General features: G+C 41.9%; 1 protein-coding gene across 1 annotated transcript in view; it reads right to left on the bottom strand.

Moving 5' to 3' along the window:
- LOC311230547 (calcium-dependent secretion activator 1-like) overlaps positions 1-15664 on the bottom strand; it is a gene marked incomplete at both ends in the record, with an annotated part of 154270 nt that overhangs the window by 17916 nt on the left and 120690 nt on the right. Inside the window, 3 exon segments of the mRNA XM_084316855.1 lie at positions 5411-5567; positions 7625-7633; positions 12216-12322. Of these exon segments, the coding sequence (XP_084172981.1) occupies positions 5411-5567; positions 7625-7633; positions 12216-12322 (273 nt within the window).

Genomic DNA, 15664 nt, shown 5'->3' with positions numbered 1-15664 from the left:
CATGTGAGCCGAGGTCCTCTCCATTGGAAACTAATGATGTTACGGTAACGTTAGCTCGAAAAGCACAGAAAGTTAAGCTGCTAGCAACAGACACTATAACACTTCCGGTCGGGGGTTTTCAAAATAAAAGAGCGACGTCTAAAATCACCGGAAATACGTTTATTTTGTACATTATCCAAAGTTAACACGAACCTAAACTAACTTTAGATTAGTTTAGGTTCGTGTAACGTTAGATATTGTAAAAAATAAACGTATTTACGGTGCTTTTAGACTCGCTCTTTTATTTTGAAACCCCCCGCCCGGAAGTAAAGATTATGCTTATTTTTCTGCTTTTATCAATGGGTTGGTTGAGAAGGGAAGCGTCATCTATCTAGGGAACCTAGCTACATACGGGGTACAATGTTACATAGGCTGCGCGTTGATTTTGCAGAAGCATAAAGGTAGAGTGTCTGCAACACCGTTGCTTTGTCGATGTTGTGTCGAAGTTGCTTTGAATTTGCTGTAGCATGCAGAGGCCTTTACGAGTTGTACCTCGTTGTAAAGGTGACTAATCAGGCTTTCCAACCATATAAAATACAATACCAATTGGTATTATTAACTCATCCAGCGCTGTCCACGCATCGTGTTTGTCCGCCAATCGAATAACGCCAACCACGTTATATACGTTATTTGATCGTTATTTCTTTTATTCGCTATTTCCATTCATAAATCATCCAGGAAGGCTGTGGTACCATATGGAATGACTCTGAGATCGCAAAAGTACAATACCGCCGCCAGGTGGTATGCGGCCAATGTCGCACTCCCTTTGTGACTCTGTATGTGGCTGTGTATCATTGAAATTCATCCAGGCGGAGTTTTCGAGTAGCCTAGACTAGGGCTGTCGCGGTATGACATCTCACCGTGGTTGTGTGTGTGGCTAATCACCACGGGATGAGGTGGTACCGCACTTCTATTAGGAGTCTGAGGTATGGAGCTCCTCCTCCTCAGAATTTTGCCTTTTTTTTGTTACATAATATAAAACTACAGGTTAATACCTTCAAAATAAGCCATCAATTGTAAAATTCGAGCCGATAGTTTTCAATCAATGTTCTATCAAACATTCTGGTAAAATCCTAACTACCGGTACATTCCAGCACAGGAGTTGGAAAGGATCCAAGTTCATTCAGCTATCTAATGAAAAAACTACACTCCCAGAATTCAATGTGATCAATGTCACTAGACAAATTCACACCTGGAACACCTAGAACAAAGGCCCAGTTTCTAGTCTGTCGTTCCTTTGTCATTCCAATGACTAGACCCAGCAGGAGGCCTAGCCCTAGAGTGACACACAGGCTAGATAGCATATTATATGACCATGCCTAAAACATATAGGTACATTTAACTTTAAAATGTACAAAAAAAAAGTTATGGGGGGGGGGGGCATGATATAAGAGCAACTTTGGTGGACCATGTCATCAACCATGGCCTGACTATGAGGGATGCTGGGCAGAGAGTCCACCCTAATCTAAGCTGCTTCACAGTGACATCCATAATAAGAACATTCCAACTGGAAAACAGATATGTCTTCACCTCTCTACTTTCTACTCTACTCAGATGGTATTTACAGTACTGTACCATATCACATTACCATGTACTGTGTTGCAGGGTGCTAATGCCCCTTTTGCAGCATACCATGATTACTTATATTGAGATGTTTCAGTACAGTGGATGGTACAGTATATACAGTAAAGTACAGTATATATAGTACTGTAAGAAAAAGAAGCAAACCAATAACAATTTGTGGTTGTATTTCTCTAGAATGATTAGAAGACCTTCTGGGGTGGACGCCAAGCCTGTTCACACAACAGCAGGAACTTGCCGTTGTGGACCTAGTGAGAGCAGACAATGCAATCCGTCTCCACCAGCTACGGCAACAAATACTTGCAGATAGGCAAGTCTTCAACAACATCAACCATGTCAGCATCACCACCATCAGACGCATCTTGGTAAAGCACAACATCACCATGAAGCAACTCTACAGGGTCCCATTTGAGAGGAAGTGTCAGGGTCATATGCACAATTGCCATGATTTTCTGTGTTTACAGTATAGTGTATTTTTATTTATTTATTCTTTTTTAATTTTGTTTTGCTTTATCTGAACACAGTACTGCAATGTACAATATTGAGTAGGCCTATTTGCTTTTTTGGTTGTTGTGAAAACGTGCCTAATAAAAACAGTGAAAATCAAAGACTGCAGTGTTTTATATATATATTAGAGGTGGGCATAGATTATTTTTTTTAATCTAGATTAATCTATCTGCAATCCTGGATTTAATCTAGATTAATCTAGATTAAAATGGCTCAAAAAAAATACAAATTAATCTGCCGAAGGCATTCAAAATATGTGTGTTCTACCCAAATAATGACCAGAAGTAAGTCCTTACTTTTTCTTTCCTCCTTATGTTTCTCAGGCCAGGTGGCCCATTACACCATGAGCCCATCTCCCGTTTCCAAAATGCATTACAGACTGTTTGAAAAAGCTGTTTTTCTATGATAATTGGTAATGAAATATCAAAATAATGTTCAATAAGATGTACTTGTGTTTAATAAGTTGTTTTATTCAGAAGTTAACACAAATAAATAATATTACCAGTACAGTATCTAGCACACTCTCAGGAGTAAAACAGAAAGAAGCATTTCAAACTTGAACTATGTGACATGGCTTGACTCAATCAGTCCAATCTCTATTTCTCCTTCTTCCACCAGTCACTCAGGCAGACCAGCTTGTTTTATGTAGCGGTGTCTACTTATAGTGCCTATAATATTTTTCCCGTTGGGTGCCAGACAGGGCCAAACCCTGCCAATGCAAATCAACTGCTCCAGTGGAGTTGCTCAGTGGCCAATGGTGTCAACTGTGGTTGTACTGGGCAGCTCCCAGGTGTGAATGGAACTGTGTGAATGTGAAGCAGGGCGTTCCTGAAAAAGAGCATCTGTGCTCAGCGAACCTACCCTGGGTAAATAAATGTAAAAAAAAAAAAAAAAACGTAAAAAGAAAAAAAAATATTATATAAAATTATATTATCGCGCGATACTAATATCGCGTTAACGCAGCACGTTAACGCCATTAACGGCCCAGCTCTAATATGTTGGCGTGTGTGTTCGTGACACACACAAACACAACGACTGCAAAAAGTCGAGTCCCGTGGATATTATTGCAAGAGATAATTCATACATTGGGGGGTAGCGAGTCTCTGATACCTCTCACCTCTGCGGGGTGTAACACCTATTCACAGCGCACACGCTGCTCTTGTGTGTGTGCGCGTATGTGCGTTTCGTGACGCGCTGTAGTTCTCTGGGGATACAGGTATAATTAGAACCATACCATCTAGCAAGAATTAAACGTATTCACAAGTCGTATTTAGTTTAGCAAGTAAGGAGACATATATTACATCTCAAAGCACTCGAAATTGTAATTTTTCCATTTTTACAGATTTCTGAAAAGCGCGACTTCCTGAGCATTTCTGAGAAATTCTAAATCCCTTTGTTCTCCGCCCACGGGTGCAAAAAGGACATTCGACTCGTTTTTTTTTTGTTTAAATTATTTTTTAATATTTTTTTTTATATACCTGTATATATATTTGTTATTATTAAGACATGAGAGTTTACCCGCGATCGTTATTTGAAAAAAAAATCTAAGGTCGTAGAAGTCCAGAAACTATTTTAAACATGTTTGATAATCTGTCCATTTGTCCCTCAACATTCTGAAATGTGATAAAAGTAGATTAGGGTGTTGCCTGCTCCTTTAAGAGTGATGCGTTGTGGGATATATGCCCTTCTCCAACTTAAAACTAACGTTATTTGAGCGAACATTTAACGTTATTATAACACTATTTTAACGTTAGTGAATTTGAATGCACATACATAGCTAGTTAAATATCACAACTTGTGTCATCATTGTTCATCATTGGGGGAAACTAAGTTCCGCTACACTCGGGACTACACTAACGTTATAGATAGCTAGCCTATAGCTAACCAACGTTAACCAACATTTGCAAACAAAGCTAACGTTATCCAGTTGACATTACAGATCATAATATCAATGATAACGTTAATGTAGTCCCGAGTGTAGCGGAGACGGTAGAGAGAGGCAGCACTAATTTGCGTTTAACGTTAGTCAATAACATTAAGAATAGAGAGCTGCAAACGGAAATAAATGCCCAGTCCTTGAGAGAACTGAGTGTTTACTGTCACCACCTTACAGTACAGAAGTCTGGCTAGTTATAACAAGCACATTACATGACCGGCACTTCGGCCCGGGAGTGTTAGGAGAACGCTGATGTACTCTACTACGGTTCAGATTAATACAGGAAAAGGTATACATTGGGGGCTTGAGTCCGGGATATGAAAATAAATCCTGATTTCATCTGTGAATTGTAAACTGTATCGAAACATGAAGTTAGCTCATGCTACTGGAAAACGGATGGACGGGGCAATCTCGTCATTAAATTAACCGAGTTAAAAATGATGACGCCCCCTTTTTCTTTTTACCACGGATGTCACGGTTGTCTGTTCTCCATTGCGGTGATGCGGTTACCGCGACAGCCCTAGCCTAGACAGAGGGGTCTACCCGATCGCATTGAATCGCTTTCGGGAAGCCCGATCCATTATGCTGTGGGGGGTTATGTCGTGGCCCAAATGGACATACGATCTAGCAGATGGCAATCAAATAATTGGAATATTCTTTTTGGAATCTCATCGGCCACAGGTAAGAGCAATTTAACGTCAATTTCAGCTTGGTTGTGCATTGTTTTCATAGCCATCGCCCTGATCAGCGTATGCTGTTGTACTAACGAATGCTGTTATTGACAATCATTAATCAGAAACTACCCCCCCCCCCCCCCCTTTCATGCATGCATGAATGATGGAACATAATATACCGATCATATGCATTTGAATTTTTTATTGTAGCGTGTATAGGGACGAAATGCCAATGGATTAAGTATAATATGCATCGCGGCCTAATACTAGCCTCCCAGGAATTACCCTAAACCGCTCTAAAACCATACTTATATTCACCACAGTATAAAACGGGAATGGAAAAAATATTCCTTTTTCACATCTTGAACGATAGATGCTCGATGTCAAATGGGCCATAGTATTGCATCCATAGCTATAATTTTTAAATAGTTATAGCCCTGCAAACAAGGTGAGCGACTCCCAGCGGTGGCGGTAGCTACTACAGGATGAGGCTAATCCCCAGCGGTCAATGAGTTAAAGGAGAGGTCTAATCAACCGAAATAACGTTTCCAAACTTTTTTTGAGGAGTTTTATTTATATATATATATATATATACATAATATATATTATGTGCAACTCCAGGATGTGAGCGTGTGGGAGTGAGAGTGTGGAGCAGGAGGCAGCAGAGGCTCACAGTCGGCCCGGAGGAAGTCGTTGAGCAGCTGGAAGAGGGGGAAGCTGTCCCAGCTCTCGGGAGACTGGATCTCTAAGGCGGCGTCCATGTCCACGGCGTAGAGGGCCAGGAAGTTCTCAGCATGCTCCACCATCAGGTCCGTCCACCACGCAAACGCCTAGAGACACACCAGTGGAGGGAAGGGGGGGTTGAACAGGCAGAGTCCAGTCAAACAAAACAACAGGGTGGATGGGTTAGAAGTAGAACCAGGAGGAGAGACAACAAGCCAGGTGGAGCTGATCACAGCTTCAGAAAGAGAATACCACTGAAGATGTACATTTAAATGTTGCTATGACCTGTGACAACTAATGTATATTGTTCTCTGGTTTCTAGCTCGCAGAGACATTTGCTTATGTTGAGTGAACTGTCCTAGGCACCCATACTGAAAAGTTTTATAAGAAACATATTTGGCAGATTCTCAAAATTCCTTGTAAGAATTGTATATGTGAATTTACTGAATTGAATGTTACTGACACTTTTTTTGCTAGACCATACAAAGAATCTTGTAAGATTTGCATACACATTTTCCATATCCGCCATAAGCCTGAACTATACTTAAACTGAGTGGTATTCACCTTCTTAACGCAGTTACCAGGTCTACAATTTATTAGCAGAGAATTGTGGACTGATACTGTAGTGTGTGTGTGTGTGTGTGTGTATGTGTGTGTGTGTGTGTGTGTGTGTGTGTGTGTGTGTGTGTGTGTGTGTGTGTGTGTGTGTGTGTGTGTGTGTGTGTGTGTGTGTGTGTGTGTGTCTGAGTCGCACCTGAGCCACTATACTGTGTGAGAGTAGGTTAGCACTAAGTGACATTCAGTAGTTGTGTTATTGTTAGAGCTGCTACTGCATTATTTCATGTGAATAAGTCAGATGGAAAATATTGAGTCTCAATTATTTTCCCACCTTCAGAATTATGGATTTAGATTTGGCCCCCCTCATATATCAACAACTAACGTACAGTAAACTGAGCAATGTGTGTGTGTGTGTGTGTGTGTGTGTGTGTGTGTGTGTGTGTGTGTGTGTGCGTGCGTGTGTGTGTGTGATGTACTCATCGAGGTCTGTGTGTGTGAGAATGAATCAATCCACAACCCTTATTGATCAGAACCTTCAGGGGAGGGTCGTTAATCATCACTTGTTGATCTCTGGGCATAGCGTGTTTAAAAATACATACAGTCGGCGTTGAGGCCGTCGTTCTGCCTCGCCTCGTTCTATTCAAGACGATATCGTCCATCTTATAGACTCACGGCCAGTTGTGCCTTTCTCATGCAAAACGTGAAACTCCCTGCATGCTTTTTGCTTCCCCGTTAATAAGAGACGAGCGTTCCACCATTCACATCGTTAACATACCCCCCCCCCCCCCGTACGTACATGTGACTCATGCACTCTGCCATCTCGCGCTATATAGGCACACCGAAGACTGCAGCGCCCAGTGTCTCTGGTGTTCTTAGAAGAACTGGTCCAATTGAGTTACTGCCATGAGGTTCTGATAAGACGTCCACTAGTGAGCACACACTATGGACTTGTTGCTTCGCTGGCAGTCTTGGCTTGGCTCATTTGCTCATCATTCAAAGGTGACTCATCAATTCAACAGTGAAACAGGAATAAGCTTAACCCTTCTCATTATGCAACATGCTTTGTTTCCATATAAAAAAAAATTATAAAAAAAGGCCCTTTTGCCACAAAGGCTTAACCATCAGCATTGGCTGTCAAAAACTATACTTACCTCTCCACTTACCTGCCTAACCCCCCCCCCACCCCCACCCAACATTCACAATGCTAGACAGCACTAGTGTTAGAACGACAGGCAGCAAACAAAGCTGTTTCTCCATCACATTCAGGGAGTGTGGGTTTCTCGGGAAAGGGGGCGGGCACAAGGGGGGAAGGACCGAATCGGATTCCACCAGGGGAGGGAGGGGGAGGGGCAAACGGCCATTATGACAGTTAAGGGACACAGGCAAGGCCCTGAACTCTACAGCACACCCCGGTGCTCTGCCAGATAGTGCTGCATCATTGCATCATTGCATCATCATTGTCAAGGCAACAGTTCCAGGGGGGGCAGTCTAGGAGGAGGAGAGGGGAAGGAGGGGGAGGGGTGTGTGTGACATCATCTACTTGGACATGCACAAACCATTAATGGGATTGGGGGGGGGGTATCTCTCATTCAGCTTCACCACATACCTCTTTTCCCTGTGAACAGTCACCAATCATATGGACAGTGAGCACACAGGGAGATGTAGTACAAGAGCAATAACGTATCTTTCAGGCATTTCATTTATAGTTTATTTTTTACTTTTTGGTAAAAATTTATAAATAAAAAAAACTAGGACTAAAAAAGCAGAGTGATGAAAGAGAAGCTTTGCTAGGAAATGCTTTGAAGGAGTGTGTGAGCTGTGGAACTCAAACGCTGGATGGAGGAGGGAGGAGGGGGAGGGGGGGGCAGATGTGTATGGTGGATTGGACTTGGGAGGATCACATGGAGTACACCTTAAAGAGGAGTCTATCAGATCAGCATGCTTGGAGGAGGAGACACTTCTCATGGCCCAATGAACATGCTGTGTGATAACGTTATGCTGTGCAGGCTAGAGGGCGTTAACAAGGCCACTGTGTTCTAACAGTGCTCACTCCTGTGCCTACAGTAGCCCACCCCACCCCTAGAGTCTATAGTTCCTTGGTCCCCTGCCTTGGAAAGGAGGAGCCCCCTTTGCCTTAGTGGCCCACATGCGATAGGAGGAGGTTTGTGATGGGGACTGAGGAGAAGAAGAGACATTGATACTGTACCGATTGATCTCCAGAACTTGTGACTGCCGCCTGTCAAGCATATTCAGAGAGATACAATGAATCTGCTTTATCCGCATGACTCTACGACCACACTGGATCACCTTTAGATCTATTATGCACACAGAACTGGAATGGATAGAGAGGGTCCACGCCGTGGGTGTGTCACGGGTCCGGTCATCTCCTTTGTTAAGACGGCCGCCTGTAGAATTGATAGTCTATCTCAAACCCCTGCCCCGCTTTTCTTGATCCTCCAATCGCAACTGTTGCTTCCCTCGAACAAGGCGAAGCGGCGGTTGTTGATTGGAGGATCAAGAAAAGAGGACGGGATTTGAGATAGGTAGGCCTATATTTTATAATGTTGTCATGGACATGGGCATTTCTTCAGAGTGTGGTGCCAAATGCGTTCCGCTGTTGCATTACATACCGCATGGATCGGCGTGGAATAGGGATCGACCAGTGAAATATGGTTTGTTGCCAAGGTAACACACTGCCAACCACCATTGTAAATTAGAGGAAATAAACTAAATATATAACCGTTTAATCTTGCTAGCTAACAATTTCTATATTGGCCATTGCCTATATGTCTATATTGCCATTATGCTAGTTTTTTGTGTGTATTTGTCTCAGTTTGAACAGATTATCTATCATATCAAGATCAACAAAAAAGGTTATGTTTTAATTTGGTTTTATATTATTTCCCCACATTCTGGTTGTTAAAACCTTTTTTTGTAAGTGTTATACATCCGTAAGTGATTCACACTGATCCTATTTAATACGACACCGGCCGCAAAGATTTGTTTCCGGGCTAGCACCCAGTGTAACATACAACTTTATAACACTACATCCACTTGATATGTGCATTTCACAACGGTTACGTTAGCCTGTCATTGTACGTGCAAACAGTTTACTGTGTCGTTTCCATTTGTCAGATTGATACAGTATGCCAGCTTTGCATTGTGCATGGCTAGCTAGGTAGGACAAAATGGCTGAGACTAACTGACATCTAGCACTAATGAAAGGAGATGATGGTTGCTACGTAGTATCCCACAGTTTTCTTGCATTTTTGTAGAAGGACTCCTTAATTTAGGACCAGAATTACGCCTGAAATGATTAGCCTGAAACGTAAAATCATCAAATTGTAAATTGTAAAAATCCATAGTGGATATCATGGCTGGCTAGTAGACAAACAGTAGTGGAACTTGCTACTAGGGCTATTCAGCTAACTTTGATGGTTTGAAAGCATCCACAGCCACGTGACACGTGATTTATCCCCTGCTATCATAGATTGTCAATGCTAATCTCCCATAGTAGACGACCATACTGGTCATAGAATGCCGATGTTAATCTCCCATAGCAGACAACTTGAGCTATTGTATCTTGTATCTCATCCTGTATACATACGCTTGCAGTAGTTCTATCTATTACACAATTTCACTTTGATTCTACTGTCACCATGTATGCATATGCTCACTACATGTATTTATTGCTCCATCTCCGCCCACTACAAACATGGAAACTCTCTAACCCCCCCCCCATCTCTCTGAGTGGTTGTCTCGTAGTGTTGAACAAGGTGGTGGATGTCTCGGGGTCTTGGCCAAGATTGCAGTGACTGTTCTACGTGCACCACGAGGCCATGGATCAGCTTCTTACCGTCTTCTGTCCGTGGTCTGTCAATGTGGTTTAGACGTTGAGTTCATTGCTGGGTTAAGTACTTCTATTCTATTAACATAATATGCTTACTACATATATCTATTCTATTCACATATATGCTTACCACATGTATCTATTGCTATGTCCGCCCATCACAATCATGCAAACTGTCTAACGCCTGTCTCTCCCCGTCTCCCTGTGAGTGGCTGTCTCCCTGTCTCCCTGTGAGTGGCTGTCTCGTAGTGATGATGACCGGGAGGAGGCGACTCTCTCTGCCTCAAATAGATCCGCCATCAGCTCTATTTTTAATCTTTCAAAATGTTCAGTTGCTATTGCATGCACTTATCTGTGTTTCATTAAACATATGAGTGCATGATTACCAACTGTTTCGCCTGTTTTATTGCAACACTACTACTATCACCGACATCTAAGAAGGGAGATCCCCCCTTGAACGGCCCTTCTAAGGTTTCTCTCCTCCACATTGCCTGTGGTGCATTTTTTCCTATTGCTAGGTTTTAGTGAGTTGTTCCTTACCTTCGTGTGGGGTATGTCTGGGAGTGTTGCATTCATTTTATTTATTTTAAATTGTTTGGACTTTATGGTGTTTTTGTTTTGTTCTTGATTTATTGTGATGTTTCTTCTTGACTTCTTGAAGACGTGTCCGGCCCATGGGGACATTAATGTGTGTTGTCGGGCTTTACAAATACATTTGATTTGATCATACTGGTCATAGATTGTCAATGCTAATCTCCCATAGCAGATGATCATACTGGTCATAGATTGTCAATGCTAATCTCCCATAGCAGACGATCATACTGGTCATAGATTGTCAATGCTAATCTCCCATAGCAGACGATCATACTGGTCATAGATTGTCAATGCTAATCTCCCATAGCAGACGATCATACTGGTCATAGATTGTCAATGCTAATCTCCCATAGCAGACGATGTTACTGGTCATAGATTGTCAATGCTAATCTCCCATAGCAGACGATGTTACTGGTCATAGATTGTCAATGCTAATCTCCCATAGCAGACGATGTTACTGGTCATAGATTGTCAATGCTAATCTCCCATAGCAGACGATCATACTGGTCATAGATTGTCAATGCTAATCTCCCATAGCAAAAGATCATACTGGTCATAGATTGTCAATGCTAATCTCCCATAGCAGACCATCATACTGGTCCCATGAATCTGTGTACATTGGAAAGCTTTGACTATCATGATGCTTGACTTCTCCTTGCTTCATTATCTTCTACATATATCTTCTATCTAGATATCAATCTTTAACATTATATTCGCCATCAAGCCAATCAGTTTGTCTCTAAATATTGTGGAAACTGTTGTACATAATATGACAACGACGGGTTAACAGAACCTTTCTGAAAGGCAAATATAAGCTTCACCTAGTGTTCATACCGTTAGTACACTTGCAAACCTGAGGCCATCCACAACAAACGTCACGGTATTTGGCACCACAGAGGACAGTGCTGTGGTGCTGTATGTTCAACACGACTGGAATGGATGTCGACTCAAATGATGCCTTTGCCGCAGCAACGCGCCCGCCCAGCTCTCTGAGTCTCTTACATCAAACCAATGTTCATTCCCATGACAATGTTATTGAATGTCCTACGTCGGCCATCTTAAAGGAGAACCGGTCAAATGGACTTTCTATCAATTCGAGCTCCATATCTATATATACATGCTCATCATGCTCTCCTATCAGTCTATGGTGCACACGAGCAAACACAATGTAGAAACAAAGCTGTGTTCTCTTTTGGTAATAAATGACTGTAGTGAGTGATACCATCTTCTGTCACATATTCTCATACTGTTTCTACATCAAGGTACTGTACAGTATAATGAGCATGCAGTACTTATGAGTGCCCTACATTCGTATTACGCCACCTACTGTATATTGCAATAGGCTAGCTTCAATAGAACATTCTCTTTTTTTCTCTCTCAAGACAACTAATGGTTTACGTAACGTTGCACCACTGAGCCATGAATAATGAATAAAGGGGAGAGAACTGCACACACACACACACACACACACACAACGGCATGTCCGGTCTGCAGCCTCTCCCCTCAAAGTCTACTACTGTAGGTGGACAAGCTCCATCAAACTCTCTCTCCTGGATTAAACCGGTCTATTTTTAGTCTAACAGCACCCGTACATTGAAGGGTGACATGAGGATAATAAAGCTATAAATCCACGGGGGCCGGGGGTGAGACCAGATTCAGAGTGAGAATAAAGAGTGAGGGGAGAGGGAGTCCTCCCGAGGAGGCGTAAGGAGGAGGAGGAGTAAGGAGGAGGCAGGAGGAGCGTCCCACTCACCTCCGCGTGGTGCTCCTGGTTCTGCTGAAGGACCTCTATGACTAACTCCGCCAGGCGTATAGTCTCCTCCAGCTTTTTGGCAGGTGTGACTAAGCAACCGGCGTTCTCTGAAGCAGAAGGATGAGGAGGGGGGGAGGGGGGGGGGGGGGGGGGGTTAGTCAAGCACACAGAGGGATGCTGGGAAGACTTCTCAGGAAGCACTCGTCTATGGAGCACCCGGTACAGGTATGGTCACACTGTGACAGGGGGGGGGGGGGTTCTGACCGCGACCCTCAAAGCACAAGTGAAACGCGTAATGCGTTTGCTTGCATTTTGGGTCATGCAGAACGTTAACAGGCAACAGTCACTTGTGTTTGGATAGAACAGAAGAATTGCAGGCACAAGAGGATGTGGTGTTGAGAGGGGAGTAGGGGTTGACATCAGAGGCATGCGTTGTGAAGTTGTGCAGAGTGTAAAGTCTGTATGAGGAGCTGTTACACAGTATGGGCAAAACGAATGATAAATAAAAAACATACACTGTAAAAATATTTCTTTCTGTTCTCCATCAATTGATTGGTAGATCAGCTTTGGAAAGGTTAACGTTTGGGAAGCTTGTATGAATGTAAATATAATTAAGATCTTTACCACATTTTTACTTAGTGATTTTACCACTTAAATGGACAGTTAAAAAAAATAGTTGAATTTCATCAATGATTATTGACTATTATGACCATTGTTTTTTCATCAAAAACAAATGTACTAAACAGCAAACCCAAAAGGTATTTTAGTTAATTTAGAAGAAAGATGAAAGACATTGAAATAAATAAAATAACTGAATAGTGTTTGAAATGATTTGTAAATGAATTACTTGATGAATGGCTGTACTTGATGAATATTTTTACAGTGTAAGGGGTGTATTTGATGAATATTTTTACAGTGTAAGAGGGCTGTACCTGATGAATATTTTTACAGCGTAAGAAGGGCTGTACTTGCCATGCAATATGTTGTGCACCAATTCCTGGCCTCTTTAAATTTGCCAGAAACATTGAAATTGGCCTACAATGTACAAAATAAAGCCTTTACCCACATGTGCCGACAATAAAATGATGTAATAGACATTCGGATGTGGTGAAATGAGATTATTCAAACATTACAGCATAATGTGGAATGATGGGTGTATCAGTTGAACACGTAACTGAATGGCTAACATACATTTGAAATCAAAAGCACATATATAACGTTAACTCTACAGAAAAGAACACAGCGTCATTAGTGAATATCTACAGCAGTGGTTCTCATAGGGTCAGTCGTTGATGGAGTATAGTTTAATCTCTAACAGATTCCCACCACCAACCAGTCTATTCGAGGGTCCATGGTATAAAATTGATCGAGTACCCTTGATCTACAGTCAATGTTTACAACAATAGCTTTCCATTGACAAATCAATTATTTATGTGGCGCAATCGACATGGGGACACTTTTATAGGATGAATCAATTAAAGCCTCTACAGAGAGTAATCTGAAGAGACAGGATGATACTGAGTTAACTTTCTTTTTAGCGACAGTTAGATTTACAGATGTATATTACAGTATTACAACTCTGGGGCCATGCAGGTTTAATGGCACAGAGCTTAGCAAAGAGGGTCTGAATGTTATCATCTATAGGGGCTGTGCAGGAGTACTTATGGCATATGTGCAATGTGTATGGTATTGGAAATTACATTAGAAGGTTTTAAGTATCTATATGATGACCAAAACGAGAGATATTGGTGAAATACTTCACACTTATCCAAAGTGGTCAGTCGTAGTTCAATGTGAAGTATCCAAAGCACTAGCAACTGATATCTAGGTGTATGGTCATGTATGAAGATATATGGCACTATTCACTTTGTGTACGAACCTGATTCTTATCCGATTTGTGACAAACTGGGAGTATTTTCAATCTGCAGTGTCCACAAACCACTGGCAACAGTGTTTTGGTTTTTGAGATAATTGGTAGTAGAAATTGTTAGCATTTGTTAGCAACGGCAGTGAGAGTCAACTAGTCAACTTAGCATGTATCTGGAAAAAGGGTTAGCCTTTCTATATAATGTTTGGAAGGTGCTATTTATTTGTATTTTTACTTCCCCTGCCTGTACATCCCATCCCCTGTGCTGCTATGACACCTGCATTTCCTCAAAGGGATTAATAAATATATTTATCTTATCTTACATGTGATTTCACTAGCATTGCTATCAAAATGCTAACAATGGGCAACTGTCTTAAATATGTCTGCCCCCAATGTTACAGCTGAGCTAACGTTAGCAAGTGTTAAAGACCATCTCCTAGCGTTAGCTGTAACATTTGGTAGCTAACATACTGTAGTACATCTAATGTTTGGTAGCAAATGTTAGCAATAACACTAGCTAACAGCTAAAGCTAGATACTTTGCATTGTGTGGTAGATTAAGAGGACTGAATCTGAATGTACAATTAAAATGAAAGAAGAAACTAATCTGACTGGAATGTAATAAAGCGACTTTTGTGTCCACAAAGTCTCAAATCTAAAAAGTATCTCATTTATAAAACATACCAAGACTAAGACATGCAAGAGCTTGAATGTCAGAGCCGGTGAAAGTATCCAAGACAATAATGTTGGCTAGTACTATACAGTATGTTTTTACAGTATAGTATAGACGTTTGTATAAGTGGTTGTTGTGCTGCACGCGTGCATGCATGCGTTGTGTGTGCGTGTGTGCACTTTGGCTAAACCACAAGTTAAACAAGGGTTCACCTGGATCCTTTTGATCCTTTTGCCCTTTCTCAACTTCAGCGAGAAAAAGAGAAGCAGAAGAAGAAGCAGGAGAAGAAGAAGAAGAAGAAGAAGAAGAAGAAGAAGAAGAAGAAGAAGAAGAAGAAGATAAAGAGGAGATATTTAGGATTAGCATAGTCTGTGGACTAATTTCCATGCTAACGAGGAAAGGTTCAAAGTTGTTAATCGTCTCCATATGACCCCTTTGAGGGAGAGAGAGAGAACCTGCCGGAAACCTTTTCAGCTCCAGGGGGTGTTGGTTGGTTGGTTGGTTGCTAAGACGAACGTCAGACAAACAAATACACACACAGGAACAAAACACAACTGAAACTTCAGCCTGTGGGGGGGGGGGGGGGGGAAATAGAAAGTAAAAAAACACGACAACACAAAACAAGATGTTCTGTCAACAGACAACACGGAGCTCAGGACTAAATAAGACGTACAAGTAGAAGAACAAGAACAACAGTGGCCAGGATCAAAGACACAGGACAGAGTGGTGGTGACTTGAGTTGAGTTGAATTGAGTCAAGAGACAAACACAAACTCAAAAAATGGGTGTGTTTGCGCCCTACTCTGTCCTCCTGTGGTGAATCGGCCGTAATAGCCGTGGCTTACACTAGTCTCTAGTAGGGGTGTAGCGGTACACAAAAACCACGGTACGGTACGTACCTCGGTTTTGAA

This window comes from Notolepis coatsorum (genome assembly GCF_963971535.1).
Source record: "Notolepis coatsorum genome assembly, chromosome: 6".
Taxonomy (NCBI): Eukaryota; Metazoa; Chordata; class Actinopteri; order Aulopiformes; family Paralepididae; genus Notolepis; species Notolepis coatsorum.
This window is presented reverse-complemented; position numbering and strand designations above follow the sequence as displayed.